Source organism: Benincasa hispida, chromosome 6 (genome assembly GCF_009727055.1).
Source record: "Benincasa hispida cultivar B227 chromosome 6, ASM972705v1, whole genome shotgun sequence".
Classification (NCBI taxonomy): domain Eukaryota; kingdom Viridiplantae; phylum Streptophyta; class Magnoliopsida; order Cucurbitales; family Cucurbitaceae; genus Benincasa; species Benincasa hispida.
In genome coordinates this window covers 43,448,864-43,475,989 of record NC_052354.1, presented here as the reverse complement: position 1 = coordinate 43,475,989, position 27,126 = coordinate 43,448,864, and the positions used below count along the sequence as shown (strand labels likewise).

At 35.2% G+C, this 27,126-nt stretch overlaps 2 protein-coding genes across 6 annotated transcripts; both read right to left on the bottom strand.

Moving 5' to 3' along the window:
- Nucleotides 1-494: 494 nt before the first annotated feature.
- On the bottom strand, nt 495-8,257 carry LOC120079366 (protein ALWAYS EARLY 2-like). 5 transcript variants are annotated; one of them, XR_005482222.1, is made up of 4 exons: nt 5,425-8,257; nt 4,485-4,766; nt 3,016-3,843; nt 495-769 (listed from the first exon to the last, which is right to left on the bottom strand). XR_005482222.1 is itself a non-coding variant. In XM_039033530.1 (3 exons), the coding sequence occupies exons 1-3, from the start codon at nt 5,461-5,463 to the stop codon at nt 605-607; spliced, it is 468 nt and encodes a 155-aa protein (XP_038889458.1). In that variant the 5' UTR covers nt 5,464-8,205; the 3' UTR covers nt 495-604. The 5 variants fall into 5 exon arrangements, 2 of the variants coding, with proteins under 2 accessions (XP_038889458.1, XP_038889457.1); XR_005482223.1 differs by having other exon boundaries at nt 3,016-3,805; XR_005482224.1 differs by lacking the exon at nt 495-769 and adding an exon at nt 2,371-2,781.
- Nucleotides 8,258-20,542: 12,285 nt separating this feature from the next.
- On the bottom strand, nt 20,543-26,602 carry LOC120079250 (protein ALWAYS EARLY 2-like). The gene is made up of 10 exons (XM_039033409.1): nt 26,240-26,602; nt 25,908-26,056; nt 25,727-25,833; nt 25,423-25,500; nt 23,723-23,973; nt 23,529-23,582; nt 21,886-21,919; nt 21,594-21,757; nt 21,311-21,489; nt 20,543-21,233 (listed from the first exon to the last, which is right to left on the bottom strand). The coding sequence occupies exons 1-10, from the start codon at nt 26,600-26,602 to the stop codon at nt 21,080-21,082; spliced, it is 1,533 nt and encodes a 510-aa protein (XP_038889337.1). The 3' UTR covers nt 20,543-21,079.
- Between the last annotated feature and the right edge of the window lie 524 nt (nt 26,603-27,126).

Genomic DNA, 27,126 nt, shown 5'->3' with positions numbered 1-27,126 from the left:
ATGTTGATTTGAGACACATATCATTTTCACTCTTCCATGTTGATTTGAGACACATATCATTTTCACTCTCCCATGTTGATTTGAGACACATATCATATTGTAATTAGTCCTAAATTCGATGATTTATAATTTTATCATAATTTATGAAATGACGTGAAAAATTTTCACTCGACAAGTACCTCTTTTTGTGATTTATGGAAAGAGGGCATCTGCTCAATTGCTCAATGCATATGCTCTCAACCAAATCAACGACTCAAATTTTCACATTCCACATGTTGAACTAAAAAATGATAAAATTAAATGGGCCTTTTAAGTCATTCTAACATTGCAATCTGAGCATAATTTAATTACTCAATTTATATGCTCTCAACTAAAAGATTAACCACTCGAATTTCTACATTCCACCTGAATTGAAAATTTGTCTCTAATGTATATTTTTCTATTATCGTATTAGTTAGAAACATAACTAAATGGTAAATGGTAAAAAGTAAACATGTAACATAAATCTGAAGATTGGAAAATTAAAATAGTGGTTACTCAGGACAAGATTAAGATTACACACATGAAACCCTATACATATGAAACAGTGAGGATCAGATTGAATTCAAGTTGGAACAATGGATGACAACTGAGTTTTGATTCTTCTCATGCAAGTTTCAATCTCTTTATAAAAATGAAGGTTTTGAGAACATCCGGGATGTAAACTTTTAATTGCTAAACCTAGAATCTGAGCCACATCACCTGGTGGATACGGACGCTCGATACATGCCTGCATGTAACCGGCAGCATTGAAATAAGTAACTTCTATACCTCAAGAAAAAAAAAAAAAATCTATATCTTAACTAGAAACAGGTACATAAGTTCTTTGAAGTGGATGTAAAGTGAAGAACTTAAATAGCAAAGTAATTCATATTCAGAATTCAACCACGACACCAAGTAAAACAAAATAACATTTTGCAGATAGGCAAACAAGTTGTCCAATTCGGTTCACGTATGCGAAGACGGAATACTTGAGAATGTAAGAATAATAGGGCGCAAGAATAAGTTATGTGGAAGAATATTTTGTAGAGAAGTACTTAGGTGCATCAATCTTTATGCATTTCACTCTCATCGCACATAAATAATGAATTAAAGTATTTCAAAAAAGAAAGAAGAATTTTTCATGTGGTAAATTATGATTGGACAACTTGATAGGATAGATAAAGATAGGTGCAGTCCGAAATGCATCTAAATATTCTTCTATCTTGTATAGAAAGGTAGGTGAATCCTAGGATAACACAGTTCATAAGGTAGGAAGTTAGAAGGCTCAAGGATGTTATCATTTCATTTTTGTATAGATGTTTTTCTCCCGTTGCCTGGGGAACAACAAGAACATCCCTACTTGATTGTCTAAGCTTTATGTAAACTGGGATCCACCCTTTCTAATTTCTAAAAAATGGATTTTCAAAAACGAAATTATTCCGAATGTTGAGTTTGAAAACTCAAAGCAGAAATTCAACCTAAGTCAAACCTTAATGGAACAGAAGTGTATATTTTCTTAAAATGAAAAGATCTGCAACTGTATTTTCATACCTAAAACTCTTAGGTTTGAAAGAGAATCAGAATACTCTATTCATTCACCAAAGATATGAATATATACAAGTGTACAAAGCATAGAAAAGAAAAATATAACAAAATATTTACAATAATGGAAAACCCTAACAATAGAGATGAATCAGGAAGAGGATCGGAAGGAGAAATAACTATATAGACAAGGAAATCATCCCTAATTCCTTATGCTCTCCCTGACTCTTATTTGAAGAGAACAACGGTGATGAAAAAAATGAGGTATGTTAAAAAAACGTGACATCAGGAGAGACAAGATATTTATTTAGACTAAGGCAATAACGCTGATGCCCTTTTTGAACACGGGAATAACTAAGAAAAATACATTTTAAGGACTTTGGATCTAACTTGGTATGCTGAGACCGAACATCCCGAAAAAAGCAGGTACAACCAAATATTTTGGGTGGAATGGGAAACAAATGTTGCTTGGGGAGTAAAGTACGAAAAGGTATCTCACCCTTAAGAATGGAAGAGAGCATGTGATTTATTAAGAAACAAGCTGTGGAAACAGCATCAGCCCAAAAGGATTTTGGAACATGCATCTGAAACATCAAAGCTCTGGTTGTCTCAAGGAGATGACGATTCTTTCGTTCTGCAACCCCATTTTGAGATGGAGTATCGACATAAGTAGATTGATGAAGAATGCCATGGGCATCTAAATAAGACTTGAGTGCATGAGAGAAATATTCCTTAGCATTATCACTCCGTAGGATTTTAAGAGCACCACTAAACTGAGTTTGAATTTCAGCATGGAAGTTACGAAAATGAGAAAGTAACTCATAACAACTTTTCATTAAATATAACCACGTAACACGAGAATAGTCATCGACAAATGTAACAAAATACCTAAACCCTCCTTTGGACTCAACAGGATATAGACCCCAAACACCAGAATAGGCTAATTCAAAAGGAGCACTAACTCGTTTATTGACTCGAGGATACAAACTCAAACGATGAAATTTAGCAAACTGACAACTCACAATCTAAAGAAGACAAATGTTGAAGTTGTGGACGAAGACTCTTCAACACAGAGATAGACGGATGACCCAAACGACAATTCTCTTCAAAGAGAGACGACACACTTGAGCATGTGATGGTCGTAGGTGTTTGTGGTTCAAAGATGTAAAGACCTCCAAATTCACACCCTTTACCAGTAGTCAGCTTCGTCGTAAGATCCTAAAATAAGCAATAACCAAGAAAAAAGGAGACAACAATGAAGATCACGAGTGAGTTTACTAACCGAAATCAAATTAAACGAGAAATGTGGTAAATTTAAAACTGATGACAAAGAAATTGATTCAGTAAGATGGACGGTTTCTGATCCTAAAACAAGAGTGGAGGTTCCATCAGCTATAGTGACATTAGGTGAAGAGATAGATGTACAAAGGTTAGAGAATAAACTGGGGCTACCTGTCATATGGTCTGTAGCACCAGAGTCAATGACCCATTTTGACGTGGAGGAAAGAAGGCATAGACGCCGTAATGGGAGTAGAAGATGATGCCCTCAATGAGTCTTGATACTGCTGAAATTTAGCAAACTCCTCTGCAAAAATTGTAATTGACTTGTCAATATTATCAGGAGTAGAGGCGACATGTGCAGAGGGTGATGACATCCTCTAACCCTTATTCATCAATCTTCTGCATTCACGTTTCATATGACCAGGTTTATGACAATAATAGCAAACAACACCTCATGGATTTGATCTTTGGTTATTGGGATGACCTTTGGAGCTATTTGATTCAACCCCCTTTCTATCATCATTTGTGCACCCAATCAAAGCACTACTAGAATCAAATGATGTAACTGCTTGTGTCTTCTCAATACGAAGTATTCGAGTGTAAGCTTCTTCCAACAATGAGATATTTGAGCTTGACAACACTTGATCTTTGGCCATCTCATATTTAGGTGCAAGACCTACTACTAAAAAACTCATGATAAACAACTTTTCACGTTGGGCCATTAGAACTTTTGGATCCGTGCTGATTGGCATCAAGGCATTGAATTCCGCACATGTATTTTTAACCTCCATACAGTAGCTTGTAAGAGATTTTTCTCCTTGATCAGGTTGATATAGTCTTACAAACATCAAACACTCTATTACCTTTTTCCAGCGGCTGGGCTCCTCGACGGACTGGGCGGTGTCGAAAAACTACCTTTTTTTCCGGCGGCTAACGGCGGCGAACGAACCAAAGATGGCGGCTGTGAGCAAAAGTGTAAACTCACACCTCCACAAAACCCTAAACGTAACACAAACGGGTTCTAAATTCTCAAACCCTAAGGTTCACAAAATCCTAAGTTTGTTTAGAGGGCTGTGATACCATGTAAAACTCTTAAGTTTGAGAGAGAATCATAATACTCTATTCATTCACCAAAGATATGAATATATACAAGTGTACAAAGCATAGAAAAGGAAAATATAACAAAATATTTACAATAATGGAAAATCTTAACAGTAGAATTATAACACCATATAACGACTCTATTATTTGAGGAAGCTTTTTCTGTGGTTTTGAAATTGACTTTCTCAGTTCAATTCAAGATCATCTTAATATTTTCCTAGTGTATAGTTTGACATATCTGAAACTTGTGGGTAACAATGATAATATCAGTCTCATCATTTCAGAATTCATTTAATTACCAGAACTATAACTAAAACAACCAATATGTTCTCTATATAACCTACTCCAAGCCATTGAAGCAAACAAATTCTTGATACATAGCAGTATCTGGATGGACATGAAATAAAGATGAAATAATTCATCTAGATGCTTGTAATGGCAGGAAAATAAGAAAAACCCATATTAGTATCGTCACAATAAGAAAACGAAAGAGCAGTTTTGTACCCTGAATCATAGTTAACTTAGAAACTAACAATTACCTGTATCATGAGCAAAGTAGCAACACATGAAGTGATAAGATTTGAAGGAATTCCTCCATAATCTCTATCGGAATGTCTCGATCTCGAACTAGATAGATCACCAGTGGAAATGTGTTTAGACCAGTAGAACTGATTAAAGTGGGCTCCTAGGCTATCGTTCATATCTTGGGACATGCTTAAAGGTTTTTGAATCTCAAACGATGAATTCTGATTATCAAAAGAATGCAAGGCACCACAAACCGTTGTAAGAGGATCTTCACCATCGTTCTTGCTCAACGAGACCTGAAAATAAATGGTACCATCGAATCTCACTTTCACAACTACTTGAGCACTGGCAATCCTATTACTACACCACTAAGAAAAGAACGCGTGATAAAAGTTGAAGGTGCAAATAAAATAAGGAGACGAGGCAGCTAAGCATTCAACCTGAGATATTACATGCACAAAATCTCAAAAAGAAAACTTGAAATACATTATGGCGTTCAATTGTACCAATCAGCCTAAGAACAAAACCCTAAAAACTCACTAGAATAGTTTTAGATCACTTTCAAATTAGAAAAACATGTAGTACTAGTAAATAAACTGGTCAGTAAACGCCCACCCTCATATTCAAATTCTTATTCTGGTGTACAACTCCACGATTATCTCAATACTTATATTATTTCAAATAGCAAGTGGGAAAAGAAAAGCCATCAATATCATCTAAAAACTATCCACTATCCAGTTCAAAACTTCCTCCACAACCAAGCTTCATGGTTCTTTATGATCCGTTATTCACCATGTCTCACCAGTTATCCACCACAAAGTCATGTAAAGGCACAAGTCTTATCCAACTACACTGCATATATATGATGTTATTTGCAAGAGAGAGAGAGAGAGAGTGCATATCGATGATGTTATGTGCGAGAGAGATATGTGGTGGGGGGGGGGGGGGTGTTACCTCAATAGCAATATTTACCATCAATTGTGCCTCTTCCATTTAACCTTTGACAATATCAACTGCCCGACATCCTGATCCTTGAGGAACATTTAAAGAACAAGCGATGCTACCAAGTGCTCCGGTATTGGCCGGAGGCATCAACCACAGAGGCACTGAGTTCCCAGAGAAAGTATTATGCTGCGTCAGGTTAAACGTGGTGAAAGGAACCTACAGATGCACATAATCAATTAGGATGTTTGTTTGAAGTTGAAGCAAATAATGATTCAAAACACAAATGTATATTAACGAAAGGTGCAGGGAGATGGCTAATAAATTGTGAAGGTGCAGAGTATAAATAATTATTTCCTGGACCACGTCAAAATCCTTTTGCTATAGGTGTTCTTAATTAGTTTGGTTCTCTAGTTAATTGGACAGATTGCAACCTAAACATGCATATTATCCAACTTCAGTTTTTGAGCTCAATCTTTCAAGTATAGCTCGCTTCAAAGTCTTATTTCAAGGACACTCTTACATAATTGTTTGATCATTCCTGGTGAATTGGTGGGCAAGGAAGGCCCTATTCCTATATTCATGCAATTATCTCCATTATTCACTTTCCTATATCATATTCTTTCTTAATTACCAACTAATGTAGGAGAAATGCAACCAATTCTCTGAAATAAAACATTAACTCAATTGTAGGCTATTAGGTAGTCTTTTTGCACAAAATAAAATAAAATAACATGTTTTTAGACTTGAGCCTCAACATAAAATGACATCTCACTTAAGTATCATTGGTTGATAAGAGGCGCCTATTTCTTCTACCATTAGAATGCTACGAGACTTAACTAGGGTTCAGCTTCCTGTAATAGTTAGAAGGCTAGAAGAACAACGCCAACAGACTGCCTCTTGTGCACGCATAAAAGCACACTTATATAGTTATGCAACATGGATGTGAGAGTGTAAACTGCTTAAGCTTTAAAAACACAAAGGCAGTATTTAAATGCTGGGGAGACGTATGGTGAGCTGACATGGGGGCAAAAGAGGAACAAATAGTTTTACAGTGTTGGGTTTATTTATCAACCAACTTCCTTTTCTTCGCATAAAAGATAAAACGATAATAGGTTCCCTATGTTATTTATAGATATCATAGGAAGACTGCGAGGGAGGACTGAGGAAGGGGGCTCTAAAGAATAAGTAAAATGAATAGGTTGTTAAATGTTAGGCATGGGGTTCTATACAAGTAGAAATTTTATGATGTAAGCAATGTTGTGATTATACATATAATTTCAGTTATAACTAAGAAATTCCTGAAGTGAGCCTAGGGATGTTGTAATTAAATATATAATTTACAGTTATAACTAAAAAAATTCTCACGTGTGTCTGTGGATGGTGTGACATTACTTTTCCGGAAACCAAAGTTCTATTTAAGAAAATGAAAGAGTACAAATGAGTAATACAAAAAAGGGAATCCTTAAGAGAAAAAGGAACCTATGCATACAAAAGTGTAGGAATTTCTATATTTGTATACGAATATTTTTTTCGTTATTTGTCTTTATTCTTTCCATATTTGTAAAAAGTCTTTCTCCTATATAAGAAGATCTAACCTGCACATATTGAATAAGAGAAAAAGGAGATTAATATTTCTATACCTCCAACTTCTACATGGTATCAAAGCAAGGGAAATCTTAAAAACCCTAATTTTTTTCTTTTAAACCTAAACTTAAAAAAAAAAAAAAAAAAAGGGAAAAAATCCTTCTTTCCCTCGGTTCACGATGTGCAGCCTCCTCCCCCCAATCGCGTGTTGCCTTTCATGCAAAATCAACCCTAGTCGCTGCTTGAAGGAAGACGCGCGCCTCCAACTTTAGTTGCCTGATGCCGCCGTTGTCGCACGGGTTAGCTCGAGGCGCTACCGTTCATCTCTTTCTCTCTCAGGTTTCACACGCTAGTCCACCGCTATTAGCGCTCGTCTGCACTTTCAGCCATTGCTCAAGCGCCGCCAATCGTCGTCGGGTTGAGTCCTGTCCAAGCGTCGCCATCGTCCATCCCGTCGTTGGGTTTTGTTTCGTTCAGGTTGCCAATTCGACACTGCTAGCCACCACCCAGTGCACCAGCCTGTTCCTCTTCCAACAATTGGTTCAGCATTTGGTCTGGCTTGGTCTACTGGTTTATTTAAAATCTGGTTCATTTGGTTTGGTTCACCTGTGATCTGATTTTATTTTTGGTTGATTCAAATTCTGGTTTGGTCCACTCTTGGTTTGGGTTGCTTCTGTTGGATTTGGTTTTAAAAAAACTCTATATTTTTTGGGTGGATTTCTACTATTTGCTAAATCTTCTACCATGTTATGAGAGCAAATTCATCAAATCCTACAACTGTCAACCACCAATTTTTTATATAATAATTCATGTGTTTCTTTGACTCACACAGATCCCAAGACAAGACATTCTCGTGTAGTAATTCATCCCCATGGATTATTGGTTCTAGAGCTTCAGATCACATGACTAGTTCTTCGTCTTCTTTTAATTCATACTCTTCAATATATTGCAATGAGAAAATTAGAAATGTTGATGGTAGTTTTTCTACTGTTGTAGGAAAAGGAACTATTAAATTGACCAAAAATATTTCTCTCCAATCTATCTTACATGTTCCAAAATTAGCCTGTACTCTTTTATCCGTTTCTAAATTTTCCAAATATTCTAATTTTTATGTTACATTCTTTGAATCTCATTGTATTTTTCAGGATTCGGGGAGGATGATTGGGAGTGCTAGGTTGCTTGATGATCTCTACTACTTTGATAAAGGTTCTTTTAGCAATAAAATAACTCAAGGTCTTAGTAGTATCAGTTCTCTTTCTGTTAAAACTATATTGTGGCATCAAACTAGGGCATCCCAATTTTCCTTATTTGAAATATTTATTTCCAAATTTAATAAAGGGAATTGATTGTTCATTTCTTGATAGTGAAAGTTGCATTTTCGCAAAGAATCATCGGTCCACATATTTTCCAAAACCTTACAAGGCTTCAAAACTTTTTTATTTAATTCATATCGATGTTTAGGGTCCTCCTAAAATTACGACCCATAGTGGAAAAAGATGGTTTGTTACTTTTATTGATAATCATACTCGTTTATCTTGGATTTATTTAATGCAGAAAAGATATGAGGTGAAAGACATTTTTAAACATTTTTACAATATGATTGAAATTTAATTTCAAACCAAAATCTACATTTTACACTCTGATAATGGAACTGAGTACTTTAATGAGTTTTTTTTTGTGAATTTTTGAAAAACAAAGGGATCATTCATCAGTCTACATGTCGGGACAAAATGGGATTGTTGAAAGAAACAATAGGCATTTACTTAAAATGGCACGTGCTATAATGTTTTCTATGCAAGTTCCAAAATATCTATGGGGGGAAGCAATTTTTATAGCTACCTACCTAATAAATAGAATTCCTAGTAAGATCTTGAATTTTAAGACTCCCATCAACTGTCTTAAAAAAGAATTTCTAACCTCCCACATATATTATGAATTACCCCTCAAAGTTTTTGGGTGTACTACGTACATTCACATACCCGATCAATTCCGATCCAAACTTGATCATAGGGTTGTTAAATGCATTTTTGTGGATTACTCTTTAAATAAAAAAGGTTACAAATGTTTTGATCCTTTGACAAAAAAAAAAAACTGTTTGTGAGTATGAATATGTTTTTTTAGAAAATCAACCCTATTTTCCCCAAAATTCTCTTCAGGAGGAGAAGCCAAATTTGGAAGAAAATGTTTGGGATGTTTGTATTCCTTTTTCCCGTCCTAATCGTACAGATGTTACTAGATCTATGATGCCAAGTATAGAAACTTCTCAATTAAGGGGAGAAATACTACAAAATGATCATATTGATCAAGTGCTTAAGTTTAAGTTTTATACTAGAAGAAAATTCAATCAAGGGAATCAAGACAAGATAATTGGTCCTTCACACGACCAATCTGAGACCCCAATGACTAAAACTGGTAATTCTTCTTCTATTCCTACTCCTTCAACTACTCAAAGTACTTTTCCAGTAGAGTCTGATCTCGATGTTCCCATCGCCCTTAGAAAAGGTATTCGCAGTTATACCAATCATTCTATTGCAAACTTTATATCATATAAAAAATTGTCAAATAGTCATAGATCTTTCACATCCATAAATGATTACTTATTTGTCCCAAAGAATATACATGAGGTTTTAGATGATTCAAATTGGAGATTAGTAGTTATGGAGGAGATGAATGCTCTAAAACAAAATGGAACTTGGGAAATGGTAGAACTACCTAAGAATAACAAACCAGTGGGGTGTAAATAGGTGTTTACCATAAAGTGTCATGCTGATGGTAGTGTTGAAAGATACAAGGCCAGGGTGGTAGCTAAAGGATTCACTCAGACATATGGAATTGATTATCAAGAAACATCTGTCCCAACTGTATGAATGGTGATCTCTGAAGAGATCTTTATGAGCTTACCACCAGGTTTTGAGAAGGGAATTGGCTATAGTAAAATTTGCAAATTAAAAAAAATCTCTCTATGTCTTAAACTGTCCCAAAGAACTTGGGTTGAACATTTTGGAAAAGTTGTATCCACTTATGGATTTCTTCAAAGTCAAGCAGATCATACATTATTTTATAAACATTTAGAGAATAATAAAATCTCAATTTTGATTGTTTATGTAGATGATATTATTCTCACGAGCGATGATGAAGCAAGCTTAGCTGATCTGAAGAAAAAACTGACCTGTGAATTCAAATTAAGGACTTGGGAACGTTGAACTATTTCCTAGGAATGGAATTTGCAAGATCAAAAAATGGATCTTTGTTAACAAAAGAAAGTATATCCTTGACTTACTTAAAGAAACAGGCTTGCTTGGTTGCAAGATTGCAGAAATTGAACCTAATATAAAGCTTCTAGTAGCAAAAGCAAAAGAAATAAAGGACAAGGAACGATATCAAAGGCTTGTTGGTAGATTAATTTATCTGTCTCATACACGTCCTGATATTGCATTTGCTGTGAGCATAGTTAGTCAGTTTATGCATGCTCCTAGACCGACTCGTTTTGAAGCGACCTACAGAATTTTGAGATATTTGAAAAGGTCTCCTGGAAAAGGTATTCTATTTTTTTTTAACAAGAAACAACCCACTTCATTAAGATAATGAAAGATGTTACAAATGTGTGAAAGGAAACAAACACTAGAAAACAAAATATAATAAAAAAGGATCAGCAAATGCATTAGGACATCTCAACTAGGTTGACACCTCCGTAGCATTCTCATTATATCCTAAAAAGTAGAGTAGAAATTCTATAATTGAGTACAAGTCTGACTAGTCCTTGCCTAATATAAAGGCTTACACCAAAATGAAAATCTGAAAAATAAATTATTGCCAAAATCTAAGCAGTTACAAGATCAAGAAAGCGGAAAAATGAAGGTGTTCCAATTGAGACTGATGTCTTGAATGGAGAAATCTTTAAAATCTTTGGAGAGAGAGCACCAAGAGGAGGCATTGATAAAAGCAGTATCAAATTTAAGATATTTTGTATTTTTGGAAGTGATTATTCCTTTTGAGAAAAAGGTATTCTATTTAAAAGGAATAATCACTTCCAAAAAGAAGTCTATACTGACGCAAATTGGGCTGGAAGTACTACAGATAGAAGATCTACCTCTGGTTATTGTTCCTTTGTTGGAGGAAATTTGGTTACTTGGAGGAGCAAAAAACAAAATGTGGTGGCCAGAAGTAATGCTAAAGCAGAGTTTAGAGCCTTGGCTCATGGAATTTGTGAGAGCATATGGATCAAAAGGATACTTTAAGAGTTGAAGTTTTCTTTGACTATGCCTATACTGATTTATTGTGACTATAAAACTACAATTTCTATTGCCCATAATCCAGTTCTACACGATAGAACCAAACATATTGAGGTTGATAAGCATTTTATTAAAGAAAAAATTGAAGCGGGAACGATATGTATTCTTTATCTTCCTACATCAGAGCAAATTATTGATGTGCTAACCAAAGGCCTTCCAAAGAAACAATTCGACAAATTGATTGACAAGCTGGCTATGGAAGACATCTTCAAACCAGCTTCAAGGGGAGTGTTGGAATTTCTATATTTGTATATGAATATTTTTTCCTTTATTGTTTTTATTCTTTCCATATTTGTAAAAGGTCTTTCTCCTATATAAGAAGACCTAACCTGCACATATTGAATAAGAGAAATAGGAGATTAATATTTCTATTCCTCCAATCTCTACAAAAATGACTACAAAGATATAAAGTTATAAAAAAGGGTTTCAATTTTTTAGAATAAGACAAGCTAAGAATCTAAGTATTGGCTACCTTTGTATCACTCCGGCCTTGTCAATTGTCAAATTAATGATCCAAATTGCTTAAAGTCATAGTTTTTTGTATAAGGTAAGTTCTCTCTCCTCCCTCCTTCTTCTCTCTCTCCTCCTTCTCATCATCTTCCTCGCGCATTTTCTCCGGTGACTCTTTTCTCGTAAACCTCCCAGTGTGTTTTTCTTCGATGATTCCCCTTCCTCCTGGGGACTCTTCCTGATTGTTCACAAACATGGAAACTCGAAGTTGCAAGGTAAATGGGTCATATTATTGCATCTGGCATGACTCTGACAGATTCTTTGTGGAGGACATGGACGTTAGCAAGGTTTCCCTTTGCATTGCCTCATCTACAATGGCGTGTGGAACGACTTTCATAGCTAATTCAGGGATCGTGTAACCGGTTCTTCCTTCATAGATTTAAAAATGACTACGGGATTATAAAACTTTCTAAGTTCAGGGGCTCTAATGGCTGGTTTTTGAATTGCATAGTTTGGCCTGCGACCGATGGTCGGTTCTTCATACACGTTCCTATGGGCCCTCTACAACAGGGATGGCTTTCTCTTATTGGAATTTTGAAAAGCCTTCTTCATAAGATCGTTAGTGATGTTCGACATAAGTCTTCATTTTCAAAACCGTGTATTTTTCAGAGCAATGCAATTCCACCTATAATTCCCCCTTCAAATCTCAAAGAGAAATATGTAGATGTTTTAAAAAGGAAAAAGATCGCCCAGTCCTCTGCAACTCCTTCGTCATATAATGAGTGTTCATCCCTTGTTTTTGCATCAATAAAACAAAGAAATACGTCTTTCTGGGTAAAGAAGAATCACGAAGTGTATGGTGAAAATTTTGGCAATCTTTGGGTTGTCTCAAGGCTATTTGCGTTTAATGATTGGAATGAAATAGCTAAATCATTACAAGATTTCTTCTCAAACCAAAGTTATAATTAATCCCTGGTTTATTGACAATGCTCTGATCAAAATTAAACCAAGGAAAGTTGGAAGATCTGATAGAATCTCCGAGGAATTGGCAGTCAATCGATCCTTTCCATCTTTTATTTGAAAAATGGAATAGTATGAAACATAGCAGACCTACATTTGTTAAAGGGTATAGAGACTGGATTTCTATTAAAAACCTCCAATTGGATTATTGGAGTAGAAGGACATTCGAAGCTATTGGTGCCTACTTTGGAGGTCTTGAAAGCATTGCATTTTAGATATTGAATTTTCTAAATTGCTCAGAAGCCAAAATTCAGGTAAGGAAAAATCTTTGTGGACTCATGCCGGCTATGGTTGAAATCAAAGATGAAAATCGTGGGAATTTCCTTTTAAATTTTGGAGATTTTGAACTACTGAGCCTAAATTTGTTCATGGTAATCTTTTTCTTCAAGATTTGTCAAATCCAATTGACTTAGTTAGATTAAATCAAGTTTCAATAGATGAAGGCTATGAGTTTAATATTATGAATTCAAATTGGATGTTCCTAACTTCTCCTCAGTCGAAGTCGAATATATCAAGGAATCCTTTTGCAAGCCTCAAGAAAGAATCTCATCGGAAAACAACTAGAAGTACTGATACTACTTCTCAGACTAGTCACTCTAAGAAAGTTGTGTTAGAGAAGACAAACCGGATTGGTGTGAACAAGCCAAAGGAAATCGAAAAGCCACCTTTAATGAGAGATTAAGACTGTTGCAGCTGCTTTTCCACCAGTGCCCAATGAGAAATCAAATAATATCTCTCTCAATAAAGAAATCTTAATTACTTCTCAACCACAACCAAATGATTCCCAACCAAAAATGCTTGACCGATTTCAGAGGCAGCCCAAAAGTCACCTGGTACCACTTCTACCAATAGTTCACTACCCCCTATTTCTTCAAGAAAGTTGGTTCCTCTCTCTATTGACGCTTCAGTCTCTACAACTAGCCTCTCAATACAGAACAACAATGGCGACTCGGTTTCCTTATCAGTTGAAGCTTCCTTATTTGCAGCCAACAGAATCTCTTCAAAGGTAAAAAAAAAAAATAAGAACTTCTTCTAAACTCTTTAAGCCATTCCCCAAGCACTTTGCCAGAAAAAAGAGTCCAAAGATTTTCTCTAAGAAAAAGCTAGACATCAAAAAGAGAGTATTGGAAAGCAACCCGGATCTAATTGAAGAAAGTTGTGCCCATGTTCAAGCCACTGTTCTCTCTACCAGGCAAATCGAATCTTCCTCTCACTTTATAAAATTTGATCACTCAACTTTCACCTTGCCCAACTCTAAGGTAAATTTTTTTAGAGGAATCCCAAGTTTTTCCCCATCCCCATTCCCTACTCTGAATAAGAAAGGTGTTGAAGAAGTTGACTCTCCCTTTAGTGTTAATAGTGAAGAAGCCAAACAACATGAGAATGGGGAAGATCAAATTGATATTGCACAAAAGGATTCCTTTGAGATAGATCTTGTCAATCTATTCCAAACTGAGGAAGACCAGATTGCAAATGTAAAAACTGTTGTTAGCTTGCTACCAATTCTGCCTTTAGAAATCCCAACTCACATACAAGCTATTGTTGTTGTTGCAAATTGTGGATTAACTTTGGGTTGATCATTTTCTTCTAGTCACTTTGGGAGTCTCCATATCAGTAATTGTGATGAAAATAGTGTCATGGACAAGAGGGTTAAAAGATGTAAATAAGAGGCTGATCTTAAAAAAATTCTTGAAAAAGCATAATTCGGACCTTGTTTTGATCTAGGAATCGAAGAGATAAGATTTTGATGCTGCTTTTGTTAAAACCGTATGGAGCTCTAAGGATATTGGCTGGGAATTTGTTGAATCCTTTGGTAAATCAGGTGGCATCTTGACAATGTGGGATATGAGCAAGCTTCATGATGTTGAAACTCTCAAAGAAGGTTACTCGTTATCAGTTAAATATATAACTATTTGCAAAAAGACATGTTGGTTAATGTCTATGGTCTAAATGATTATAAAGAGAGGAAATATGTTTGGCCTGAGCTACTCTCCCTTTCAGCCTATTGTATAAAAGCTGGTGTATTAAAGGAGATTTCAACGTTACTAGATGCGCACATGAACATTTCCCCTCTGGAAGAACCACAAAAGGTATGTGTCTCTTCAATACCTTTATTGATCAAGCTAATCTTTTGGAAGTTCCTTTTTTCAATGGTAGGTACATTTGGTCCCGAGAAGGTATTCAATTGCAAGATCACTTATTGATCGGTTTTTCATTACTAAAGCTTGAGATGATGAGTTTGAAAACACTAGAGTCAACCATCAAGCACATCTATTCTCGGATCATTTTACTCTTATTCTTCAAGCTGGCTCCTTCAACTGGGGGTCGTCTCCTTTTCGTTTTTGTAATAGTTGGCTTCAAAACAAGGAATGTTCCAAGATCATTGAAAGAACTTGGAATAATTGTCGACCCTATGGATGGCCTGGTTTTGTCCTAAGCATTAAATTGAGAAAGGTGAAAACTGTGATTAAAACTTGGCATGTGATTTATCAGGCGAGGAAAAATAGAATAGAGGAGGAATTGTTAAAAGAAATTGATAATTGGAATGCTGGGCTAATTCAGTTCAGTTATCTAACTCTGATAGGGATTTTCGAAATTCTCTGAAGGTTGAGTTGTTGGCTCTTTACAGGTTGGAGGAGGTAAATTTAATCCAAAAAAGTAAGCTAAATTGGATAAGGTTGGGTGATGAAAATACTAGTTTTTTTCATCGGTTTCTTGCAGCTAAAAAGAGGAGAAATCTAATTACTGAGTTAGTAAATGATCAAGGGGTGCCAACCAATTCGTTTCGAGAAATTGAAAGCTTGATCTTGAGCTTCTACGAGAAGTTATTCACTAAAGTGTCTGGAATGCGCCATGTCCCTTTGAACTTTGAGTGGCCATTTGTTTCTCCAAATCAGAATGCTATCCTTGTAACTAGATTTTCAGAGGTAGAAATTAAACAAGCGTTGATGGCTCTTGATAAGTGTAAAGCTCCAGGTCCAGATGGTTTTACAGCTCAGTTTCTACTAAAGTTTTGGGACTTAATGAAGCTGAGTTTCCAATCTTTATTCAAAGATTTTTATAAGAATGGAAGATTAAATGCATGTATTTAGGAAAATTTCATTTGTTTAATACAAAAGAAGGAAAATGCCATTGTTGTTAAAGATTTTCAACTAATCAGCCTCACTACTTAACTTACAAGCTTATTGCCAAGGTCCTTGCAGAACAATTGAAGAAAGTCATGCCTTCTATTATTGTCCTAACCTAACGTGCTTTCATAGAAGGTAGACAAATTTTAGACCCGATCTTGATAGCTAATGAAGTGGTGGACTATCGAGTTAATAAGAAGAAAGGTTGGATTCTTAAATTAGATCTTGAAAAAGCCTTTGATCATGTTGATTTGGGTTGTCTAGAGAAGGTGTTATTGAGTAAAAAGTTTGGGATTAAGTGGATTATGGGGTATGTTAAGAACCCTAGATTGTCAATCTTCATTAATGGGAAACCAAGAGGAAAAATTTTTGCATCAAGGGGAATTAGACAAGGTGATCCCCTTTCACCTTTCCTTTTTCTTCTAGTTAGTGAAGTCTTGAGAGCTCTTCTAGATAAGCTTCATGGAAATGGACTTTTCGAAGGCTTTGTAGTGGGAAAATTAGAAAATCCATGTTTGCATCCTTCAATTTGCAAACGATACTTTGATTTTTTGTAAGCATGAAAATAATATGCTAGTAAAACTAAAGGAATCAATCAATTTGTTTGAATGGTGCTCGGGTTAGAAGATTAATTGGGAAAAATCTGCCTTGTGTAGTGTGAATATGGAAGAGAATGAGTTGCAACCCACTGCTACTAGTTTGAATTGTGAAGTTGTCCATTTTCTTCTTCTCTACCTTAGCTAAGGTTTACCTTTGGGAGGCTACCCTAAACAGGTCTCTTTTTGGCAGCTAGTAATAGACAAAATTCATGTCAAATTAGATAAATGGAGGAGATTTAATTTGTCTAGAAGAGGAAGAGCCACTTTATATAATTCGGTACTTTCTAATCTTCCAACATATTATATGTCAACCTTCTTGATGTTGGGTACAATTATTTCAAAGTTAGAAAAATTTTTGCGTAATTTCTTTTGGGAAGGTCACAATGGTAGCAAGGTCAACCATTTAGTGAAATGGAGCTTTGTTAATAGATCTCTAGCAGATGGAGGTCTTGGTTTGGGAGGCTTCAAGACAAAAAACTTGGCTCTTCTAGCAAAGTGGGGATGATGGGGATATTTGGAAGAAGAAAATTCACTTTGGTGCCAAGTTGTTAGAAGCATCCATAGTAAAGATTCTTATAATTGGCACACGGCCGGTAAAGTTGGAAGAAGCTTAAGAAGTCCTTGGATAAGCATTTCTAGGACTTGGCAGAAAGTGGGTGTTCTAGCTAAGTATAACCTTGGAAATGGGAGCCATATTGCTTTTTGGGAGGATGCTTGGGATGGTGTGGTTCCTTTCAGCATTTTGTTTCCAAGACTCTTTAAAGTAGCCTTGTTTCCAAAAGGCTCGGTTGTTGATCATTGGGATTACTCTTTGGCCTCTTGGTCTATTAGTTTTCGTCGTTTGTTTAAAGAGGAGGAAATTATTGAGTATCAGAATTTGCTCGGGCAAATTTCAGCTAGAAAAGTGATAGAAAACTTTGATAAAAGATCTTGGTCAATAGAAGAGAGTGGGATTTTTTCTGTAAAATCTCTCTCGGCTCACCTTTCTCCTTCTTCCCCTTTGGACAAATCGTTTATCATGCATTATGGAAGTCAAATTGTACAAGACGTGTCAACATCCTTGTATGGATAATGGTCTTTGGTTTACTGAACGTCTCCTCAGTTATGCAACATAAGATACGTTTAAGTTGCTTGTCTCCTTCCATGTGCTTTCTTTGTAAACCGAATGGAGAGGATCTATAGCATCTATTCTTCAATTGCAATTATTCAGTTAAGTGTTGGTGGGAATTAATCAACATCTTCAGTACCTCATGGGTGTTTAGCAATGATTTTAGATACAATGTACAGCAGGTTTTAATTGGTCCTCATTTAAAGAAAAGCCTCATTTCATTTGAATCAATGCAGTCAAGGCTTTGTGGCTGAATTGTGGTTTGAAAGAAACTAAAGGGGGTTCCATGATAAATTTCTTGGTTGGTCAGATTGCTTTGAAGCTGCCCGTCGAAATGCTTATGATCCAAATTAAAACCCACAAACTTATGATCCAAATTAAAACCCAAAGAAAAATTATTTTGAATTACTTACTATCAATTCAGCAAACAATTGTAGAATCAAAATTAGGAAGATAGCATAAATATCTTATTTTCCAAAACGTTAATAAAATGCAGAGAGTAATTTCGATTTAAAAAATACTTAGAACTCTAGTGTGTTACCAATGTATCAGCGGTGTGTGGGCTGGATCTTTTCTCCAATTCTCTACTATTTGGATGGCTATTTTGTTGTAGTTCTTTATATTCAAGTGGTGCTGTGTTGATGGAACAGCGCTGACGTCTAAAAGCTTCTGGAAAGTTATCCATTGGATTGAAAGGCATGCAATCAAAATCCTGAAGGGGAACTTTTTTTATATCAGTAAATAAATAATGACTAGCTGGAAGGCTTCTCAGCAGCAACAAATTAGATAATATTAGCATCGAAACTTCTTATGTCTCTTCAATGGATAATGATCTAACCCAAAAAGTGTGTAATGAAAGAAAACTGACATATGAAAAATAAAACAGATAGAAGGCTAAAAACCCACCTACATATAAGCCGAAGTACAAAAGTGTTCTTACATTTTGAGGTACATAAAATGCAAAAGTAAAATGATCTTATTATTTACGTCCAAAAGTAAAATGCAAGAAAGAGTAACTTAAGCCGAAGTACAGAAGTGTTCTTACATTTTGAGGTTGGGAGTTTTCTGATATCATGTTCTCAATACTTTTGGAGAGAATAATGATCTTATTATTTAATCAGGCTAAAGATACATATTATAACAGGGAGGATGTGATAATATTCTCTTCAGAATCCAATTGAAGAACGTAATAAATTCTCAACAGAAGATACTTTACTAAGATAAGACTCCATTGCATGCCCCATACAGCTTAAACTCAGAATAACAAATGCCCCTCAGTAATTGCACCAGTAAAATGTTTTTTGATCATATTGAGATTTATGAGTCTTGTCTTTGATGAGATTTGATTTAATTTTAAGTTATTTTCCATTTATGTTCTTTAATTTTAATTGGATCTTTCAAACTCTCCATAGGAATGATCTAAAAGTATAAGTGAGGCTTGAGTTTTTGTATTTTGAGTGAGAAATTATTAATCCCTTTTAAATTTCAGTGTAATGTTTCAAAATTTTTCATTGTTAACCAACTTATTTTAAATATTGCTTTTGCAATATCTTGAACATTTTCTCGCCTCAAGGTCAGATGATGAGTTGGTGGTCAATGTGAGTAGTGAAGAGTCAAAATCTTTTATTTCGATTCCAAAAACTATTGAACAATTTGATGTGAAATCTTATTATTATTATTATTGGTCAGTTGCAGTTAATTTAGGATGGTCATTTTACCGACTTGACATGAAAAATGACTTTTGCATTAGTAATCTTGAGGAAGAGGTTTTTATGAGCATATCACCAGGTTTTGAAAAGAAACTCGGATGTAGTAACATTTGCAAATTAAAGAAAATCTCTTATGGGCTTAAACACACTCTAAGAGTTTGGTTTGAGTATTGGAAAGGTTGTGTCTAGCTATTGATTTCTTAAAATCCTTTATAAACACTCTGAGAACAAGAAAATCTTGATTTTCATCATCTATGTAAATAACATTATTCTCACCGGTGATGATGAAGCACATTTAGTTGAACTCAAGAAAAATCTTGCAAGTGAGTTTGAAATCAAAGACCTAGGAACGTTGAATATTTCTTTAGGATGGAATTTACAAGATATAATAAGGGTGACTTTGTTAATCAAAGAAATTATACTTGAAGAAACGATATTACATGATTGCAAGATTGCAAAAACTGCTATTGAACCTAATTTAAAATTACAAGTAGCAGAAATACACTTGTTGGAAAATTGATGTATCGATTTTATACATGCCATAACATTGCATACATTGAAAGCATGGTAAGTTAGTCAATGCATGCATCTTGTTATAGTTCTATTGTTAGGGTTTTCCATTATTGTAGATATCTTGTTATGTTTTCCTTTTCTATGCTTTGTACACTTGTATACACTCATATCTTTGGTGAATGGATAGAGTATTCTGATTCTCTCTCAAACCTAAGAGTTTTACACATCTAAACTAAGGGTGTGTTTGGTTTAATTTTTCAAGTGTTTAATTTTTAAAATAAGTCATTTTGAAAAAAAATGAAATGTTTGGCAACCAATCAAAATAATTTTTGAAACACTTTCATAGTGTATTTTAAATAGATTTTAGAAAATTAGTTTAAATAAAAATGACTTATCTGAAAAATATTTTTTTTCTCTAGTTAATTCAAATAGGCCCCAACTCATTTTGAAGTTGTCTACAGAATTTTGAGGTATCTAAAAGGGACACCTAGGAAAGGTATTTTATTCAAAAGACATAATCACTTCAAATAGAAGTCTATATTGATGTTGATTGGACAAAGAGTACTACAAATAGCAGATCTATTACTAGTTATTGTTCCTTCGTTGGAGGGAACCTAGTTACCTGGAGAAAAGAAAAATGTGATGGCCATAAGCAGGGTTTAGAACTCCTAGAAAGAGTCATTTCCTCCATAATTAACATTGAGAACTACTTGTTATGCCTTGTACTAATTTTCAAGTCCACAAGTCAGGGAGTGCTAAAAATACAAGTACATAATTAAATATACCATTTAGATTTGTTAACAAGATAACATATCTTACAGACCTATTTGGTTCACCATGTGCCAGAAGAAGCGTATGTGTACTTGTGAGCAAGTGCAAGTGCCTACACTTTCAAAATTATCGACCACCAAACAAATTTTAGGCAGTATCTTACTTAACCATGCTAATGTGGATTAATATGACAAAACTTTCATGAATCTTCAGTCCCTTTCCATCATAACAGAATAAATAGCTCCCTCCTGCTCTTCTACCCGGCATGTGCTTTTCATCTTAAAACAACTTTTACCAATTAAACAAGATTCAAAGCTCAAGAGTATCAGTATCGTATCTGAGTTAATCTATGAGATGGAGAACAGAAAACCTACCATAACTAATTTGACTCCGATCTCCTGATTGTCAAATAGAATCTTGCAGCTGTCATGTTGAACCGTTAACACACTTCCATCGTGAACTTCTAGTGTGTTTAGATATGGATGCAAAGCTATGATACGCTTCCCAAATCTGTAGGAAGCCCTTCACAAGTGCCAGCACGAAGTTCAGCATAATATTGTCTTACAGATTCCCTATAACGTTGGAGTTTCATTCTTTCTTCATGAAGAAAAATTTCAGAAAACCGCCGAGGTCTACCAAGGGAACTTCATGACAGACACATTTCAAACTTTCAGTTCACAACATTCTCAAATAATAGTTACAAAAAATTACAGAAAGATACCTTCTTATGATACCCCATTCAACACGAGTTAGCCTTGGGATGTTTCCCAGGCCGACATGATCCAAGTATTCGACAAATTCCCTTCTTGCAAACCAAGGATAATCAATTGCACTATAAAACCATTCAAAGATGAACCATCTACGCACCATGGTGGATGACATGCAGTTGGAAAGTTTATCCTGAATTGTCAAAGCAAAGGCAGAAACTTCAACATTGTACTACAGTTACAAAAGCTGAAGCAGAGACGATTGCCTCCAAATAAAGAAGAAACTGAAGTTCTTACCTTGAGGAAGAATGCTCTGTCTTGCACACAGGAGGAATATTTCGTGAGCTCTTTTCCCAAATTGTCATCACTGGACTTCGTCTTTTGACGGGTCAATAATTTCCAAAGCTCCATCTTACATCTACTTCGACTCCCCAACTTAATGGGTAAAGTGGCTTGATTTTCTACAGGAAATGGAATTAAGTGGACATATCAATTTCTTCATTTCTAATCACTATTCAAAGAACTTCTAATACAATGAACTATTTCCAGTATTTGTCAACGCCAAAGTTGTCACAACAAACTTGATTACCATTATTCAATGGTTTAATATGTTCAGATGCGGCCTGCAAAAGAGAAAGATAGCAATAAGAAAAAGGTGATATACTGTGAAGGTAACTGCAAAATGTAGAACAGCAGAAGTAATGCCTAGAACCTACAGAAGAGAGGGCAAGGGATCTGAGAAATTAGTGAAAGACAAAGCGTCATTCAGATAGTGACATCCTGTCTCTTTTGTCCAAGATTTCTCAGCCTTCACCTCTCATTCTCACTAACCTATCAGAATGATTTCCTTGCTCCCATCACTTTTTGAAACAGTAAAAAGTTTTGAATCCTAGAAGTCTACGTACCCAAAGAAAGCTAGTTTATCATATGGTCTTTGAATCTAAATGGTCCAAACGATGTGGGCAGCATAAAGATTACAAAAAGTAAATCCTTGAGCTGCCTTTTTCTCCAACTAGTGTGTTTTCTTTAAAAAATCCATAAAAAATGCAAACCATCTTGTCTTCAATTACAAAGCCATTAGGCATTTCTGGGATAAAATTTTAAAGTTAAGGCTTGCATTGGTATGCGGCAGATTCCTCCTTGTCGTCCAACAAGTCCTTTGCGGCATTTCTTTTGAGAAGAAACCAGAGTGCATGCCATAAGGCTTCTCGATTAGAAGCTTAGCAAAGGAACAAAGAATTTTACAGGGAAAGAATTGGATATGTATGCAGAAGAAATCAAAATTTCGGATCCTTGTGGTGTGCTCTTTCTCCACATTAAAAGCGAAATCCTGATGACTTCATAAACTAACATTCATTATGCTTTTTTTTTCCTTTGAAACTTTATTTTTGCTAAATTAAAGAAACAGAACTTTGTTGTATATCTGGATGTTAAAGATTCTACAAAATACAAATAAAGCACGAATCAATCCGATGACAAACAACACTAATATGTTTGTTGGCCCGGCCGAAGCTATTTGGTCTGATCAATACCCTAAAAAGATTAAATTCTTTCTGTGGGAGCTTGCTCACAAGGCCGTCCTCACTCACGATAAGCTACTGTGCCATCTTTCCTCATTGGCAATCTCCCCCAACTGGTGCACCCTTTGTAAGAAGGCAAATGAGACTCAAAGTCACCTCTTCATTTTCTGCCCTTTTACAAAGCGTTTTTGGAACTACACCCTTCATGCTTTCAACTGGTATGTGGTCTTTCCTCCCGATATTACTCAATTCCTCTCCCTTGTGATTAAGGATCATCCTTTCAAGGGCAGGAAGGATCTCCTTAGGATCTCCTTTGGAAACAGCTTATCAGAGTTTTTTTTGTGGTACGTGTGGCTCGAATGAAATAGTCGTCTCTTCAACGACAAAGCTCAACACTACGACCATTTTTTTTTATCATGTGCTTAATATTGCAATCTCCTGGTGTAAATTGTCTAAACTATTTCATTCTTATAGTTTTGATTTTCTTTTGACCAATTGGAGGTGTCTTTTGTAAACTCCTTTGGTCCGGGGCTTCTTTTCCCCTCCTCCCCTTTTGTAATTTCATACATCAATGAAATTATCTCTTATCAAAAAAAGAAAAACAAAACAAAATACAAATGAAGCATTTCCTTCATTGCATCATTTCTCCATTTTATCTTATCATTTACTATAGTAAGAATCTGTGAGAATTTCGGTAAAAAGGTTCACTTACTGTCTTCAAATCTTCATGTAAATGAAGATCCACAGGGACTTTTGTATCAGGTATCTGCAAATAACAATGAAAAAGTAGTTTTCTGATTACTCTATAGTCGATACATCAGATAAAACTTGAAGAATCAAGGAGACAAGTTTCAAAAGGAGCATTGGGAAGAATAACATTAACGTCAAAAATGATTGGTATGATACCACAAAGTTGCGTTTTCCCTTCCTCGTAGTGCCAAGATGTTCAGGCCGTTTTTTCCTTTTAGAAACAACATCAATTGACAATCCACTTCCAGATTTTTGTTTCCCATGACCTCTATCCTCAATATTGGACATTGCATTAATCATGATTTGCTTTCCTTTATCACTTTGGGCTGATAATGTGGCTTCAGGAATATAAGATTTGTCTTCCAAATTGAAAGATTCAGTTTCCTCCACAATTTGGACAGATGGTTCTTGATGCAAGATCAACAATGATAAAATATAGTGGATTAAATATGAGAGGTCATAGGTAACAAATGAATCATATTTTGGCCATCGTACGTTAACAAAATAAACAAGGAAGCCTGAATTGGAAGAAAGCATGAACCCAAGTTTTTAAAGATTGATCTTCTCTGTATCGTTCCAATTTTATTGTATCGTTCCAATCTTATCGCTTTTTTTCTTTTTTGTTTATATCCATAAGTATCCGGGCCAGCTTACGAATACCTCGACTAATCTCATGAGACAACTCGCTAGACCCTACAACATTTGAGTGTTAAGGAAACCCATAGGATAAATCATCATTCTCACACTAAGGACTAAGGAGGCAAATAAAGTATTTAGACAAGAATTGCAACTGCCTAATGAGTATGCATGTCTTTAGCTTCATCCATACAATTTCCCTATTACTACGGGTAGAATTATCAAAAAGTAATGATCAATTATCAATTAGGAAATAAGAGTAGCTTAATTGAATATCAACTGTCGATGGCAGATTGTTACGCTACGTACATAAACGTCTTTTAATGACATTGCAAGGAAGTACTCCGAAGAGCTTGTTACAAGAGTAAGAGTACGAATTTTACTTGACAGAATTAAGTGTTTAACCATCCATAAAGCACAAAAAAATATCCATAAAGAGCACACCAACTGGAACATTGTGAAGAAATCCAAACAGCACCAACAAGAACAATTGATTAATTCTATATTGTGTCATCCTTTTAGAGTCTTCGTTATTTAAATGAACTTTTGGGTTAAATTTGAAAAGAGAAAAATATGGGAAATGGGAGGTGTGTATATATACACATATATGTAAAATGTTAGTTGACATGAAAGGGGGGATTAATTGAAAAGGTAAGTGTAGTGAAAAAAGAGGGTAAAAGAATGCTTGTTCACCATATTCTGTGTAGCTGAAGTTGAAGTCTTCAAGTCTGTTTTCCGGTTTCAATATCCTTTCTTTAAGTGTTATTTCTCCAAGGATCCAATGACTTTTTCCAGCATCGGCCTTAGCTTGATCATTTTGAAGTTGCTAGAGTTAAAGCTTCTTCGTTTTTTAATTCTTTTTCCAATCTATTTGCAGAATATTCTAAGACTTACGCTCGACCAGGAATATATTTATTTCTCCAGTTTAATTATCTTATATTATTCTATGTATTGCTCTAAGAGTACTTGGAAAGTTCTTTTTTTTTTTTTCTCTTTTTTTTTGTTAGTTTCCTCGTAATTTGAACATTAGCTTCTTTCATTTATTCAATAAACATCTTGTTTCCTTTCGAAAAAAAATGTTAAGCTTCGTGTCTATACTACAAGCAGGAATATTTAGTTGCCCAACCAAGAATAATCATGTACAAATTTATTATGAGTATCAAACGATCATATCACACTCCACAATTAGGATAAATTAGAACAAACAAGTATGCATTTACCTGCTTCCATTGTACCAAATGGCATCATGGAAGACAAATCTGCTAAGGTCTGCAAAGCATCTAAAGCAGTGTTCTCATCTATTCAGAAAAATAGTGGATTAGAAACTTTTTTCTTAATAAACAAACCAGAGAGTTCCGAACATGATTAGAATTTTGTTTTACCAACGACAATCTTGAAATGACCAACCACAACTTGAGAAAGTTAGCAACCACAGAAATTGGATGGCTGACTCTTTCACCAACTCAGATGTAAAACACACATTACATAGAAGACTACAGAATGAAAATAGAGCGAGAAAATTACCTCCACGTGATAGCTTCCTTCTTTTCTTTCTTTGAACTAGTGGAGATGATAGCTCACATACTGCATTTGAAATTTTGGAATCAACCTTTCCCTCTAGAACACTGACGCTGCACAAGTCAACCATATTAGATGATGCTTCAGGTCTATTTTCTGTATAATTGAAACTTAGAGATGAAACCACCTGTTTTCATCGTCTAGAACTTTCTCCTTTCTGTACAGCTTCTTCATCTTGTGGTGAGCTTTATCTGTCCTTACACATTCTATATCTACTGAGGAACTGAGATCATAGCCATATTTTTCATTTGGTCTTCCTTTATGTCCTCCACTGACCTGAAACCAGTCCTAGTCCAAGTTAACATCACGAAGCTTGACAACTATCTTCAAAGAGCGAGAAAGGAGAGGGTGGATACTAATCGCATGAACAATTAAAATATCAGGCATAATACTACTGGTAAACAATAACGTTGCTAAAAGAAACTTCAATAAATACTGGAATTCCATTCTTCCCCTGACCTCATATGAGACTTTCATGTTCTCTTTTATTTTGCATGGCACAGACGTTAAGGAAGAGCCTATTCTTTGTGAGACTTCAGCTAAAGCTGATGCGGCATCATGTGCAACTTCATCATTGCTAACATCAAATTCTGACTTCTGTGAATGTTTATTTCCAGAAGCATGGTTTTTCCATTTATCTCTTTCCTCTAAATATGAAATAGGAACACGTGATGTCCTCTTCCCCACAGCACGAAGTCGGTTACCTATATGAAGTTGATAACACAAACTGTCACAGCCAGGGTTTATGAAAGAGTACGTCCTGATGATCTTGTTTGGGTTTGTACGTCCTGATGATCTTGTTTGTACGTCCTGATGGACCATTGTAAAAATTTCCGAAATGTTTTTATCAGCAAGAAAACATTTATCAGAATTTAGGTTTCACCTTAACAATAATAATAATAATTTTAAAAAACAAAACAAAACAAAACAAAAAAAACATTCATGCTAGAAAAAAAATTTAGTGGCACAAAAAAAAAAAGCACTATTATATCTGTCATAAACCTTAACAGAAATAGTTTATATTCAAACTAATTTCGTGTTTTTGGGTGATTTATTTTTGTTTTTATTTTTTTAGTTTTTCAAACCGGATAAGAAATTTTTTATTGATAAAATGAAAGAGACAAATGTTCTCCCATAAGAAAGGCGATCAAAGAAAGCAACAAATGACGGAACAAGAACACAACGAAAGATAAAGGCAATCCAAATAAGACAGATATCCTACAGAGAGAAGCCAATAAAAGATTTGGGAAGAGAGTACTACGATGAAGCCTCAAGACAAACTGAATGAAAGTTGAACTCTTCATAAGATCAGCCAACACACATGATTGAAAACTTGTGTGTCCGAC

What these genes read in the sequence shown, in the direction of transcription:
- LOC120079250 (XM_039033409.1), bottom strand. Translation starts at nt 26,602, where the DNA reads ATGGTCCATCAGGACGTACAAACAAGATCATCAGGACGTACAAACCCA. An exon ending in AGGGAAAACGCAACTTTGTG is followed by an intron (nt 23,583 to 23,722) that starts GTATCATACCAA and finishes TGTTATTTGCAG; the next exon opens with ATACCTGATACAAAAGTCCC. An exon ending in ACAGAGCATTCTTCCTCAAG is followed by an intron (nt 21,490 to 21,593) that starts GTAAGAACTTCA and finishes TTGACAATTCAG; the next exon opens with GATAAACTTTCCAACTGCAT.
- LOC120079366 (XM_039033529.1), bottom strand. Translation starts at nt 5,463, where the DNA reads ATGGAAGAGGCACAATTGATGGTAAATATTGCTATTGAG. An exon ending in TGGTAAATATTGCTATTGAG is followed by an intron (nt 4,767 to 5,424) that starts GTAACACCCCCC and finishes ATTTATTTTCAG; the next exon opens with GTCTCGTTGAGCAAGAACGA. An exon ending in CTACTTTGCTCATGATACAG is followed by an intron (nt 770 to 4,484) that starts GTAATTGTTAGT and finishes GGTTACATGCAG; the next exon opens with GCATGTATCGAGCGTCCGTA.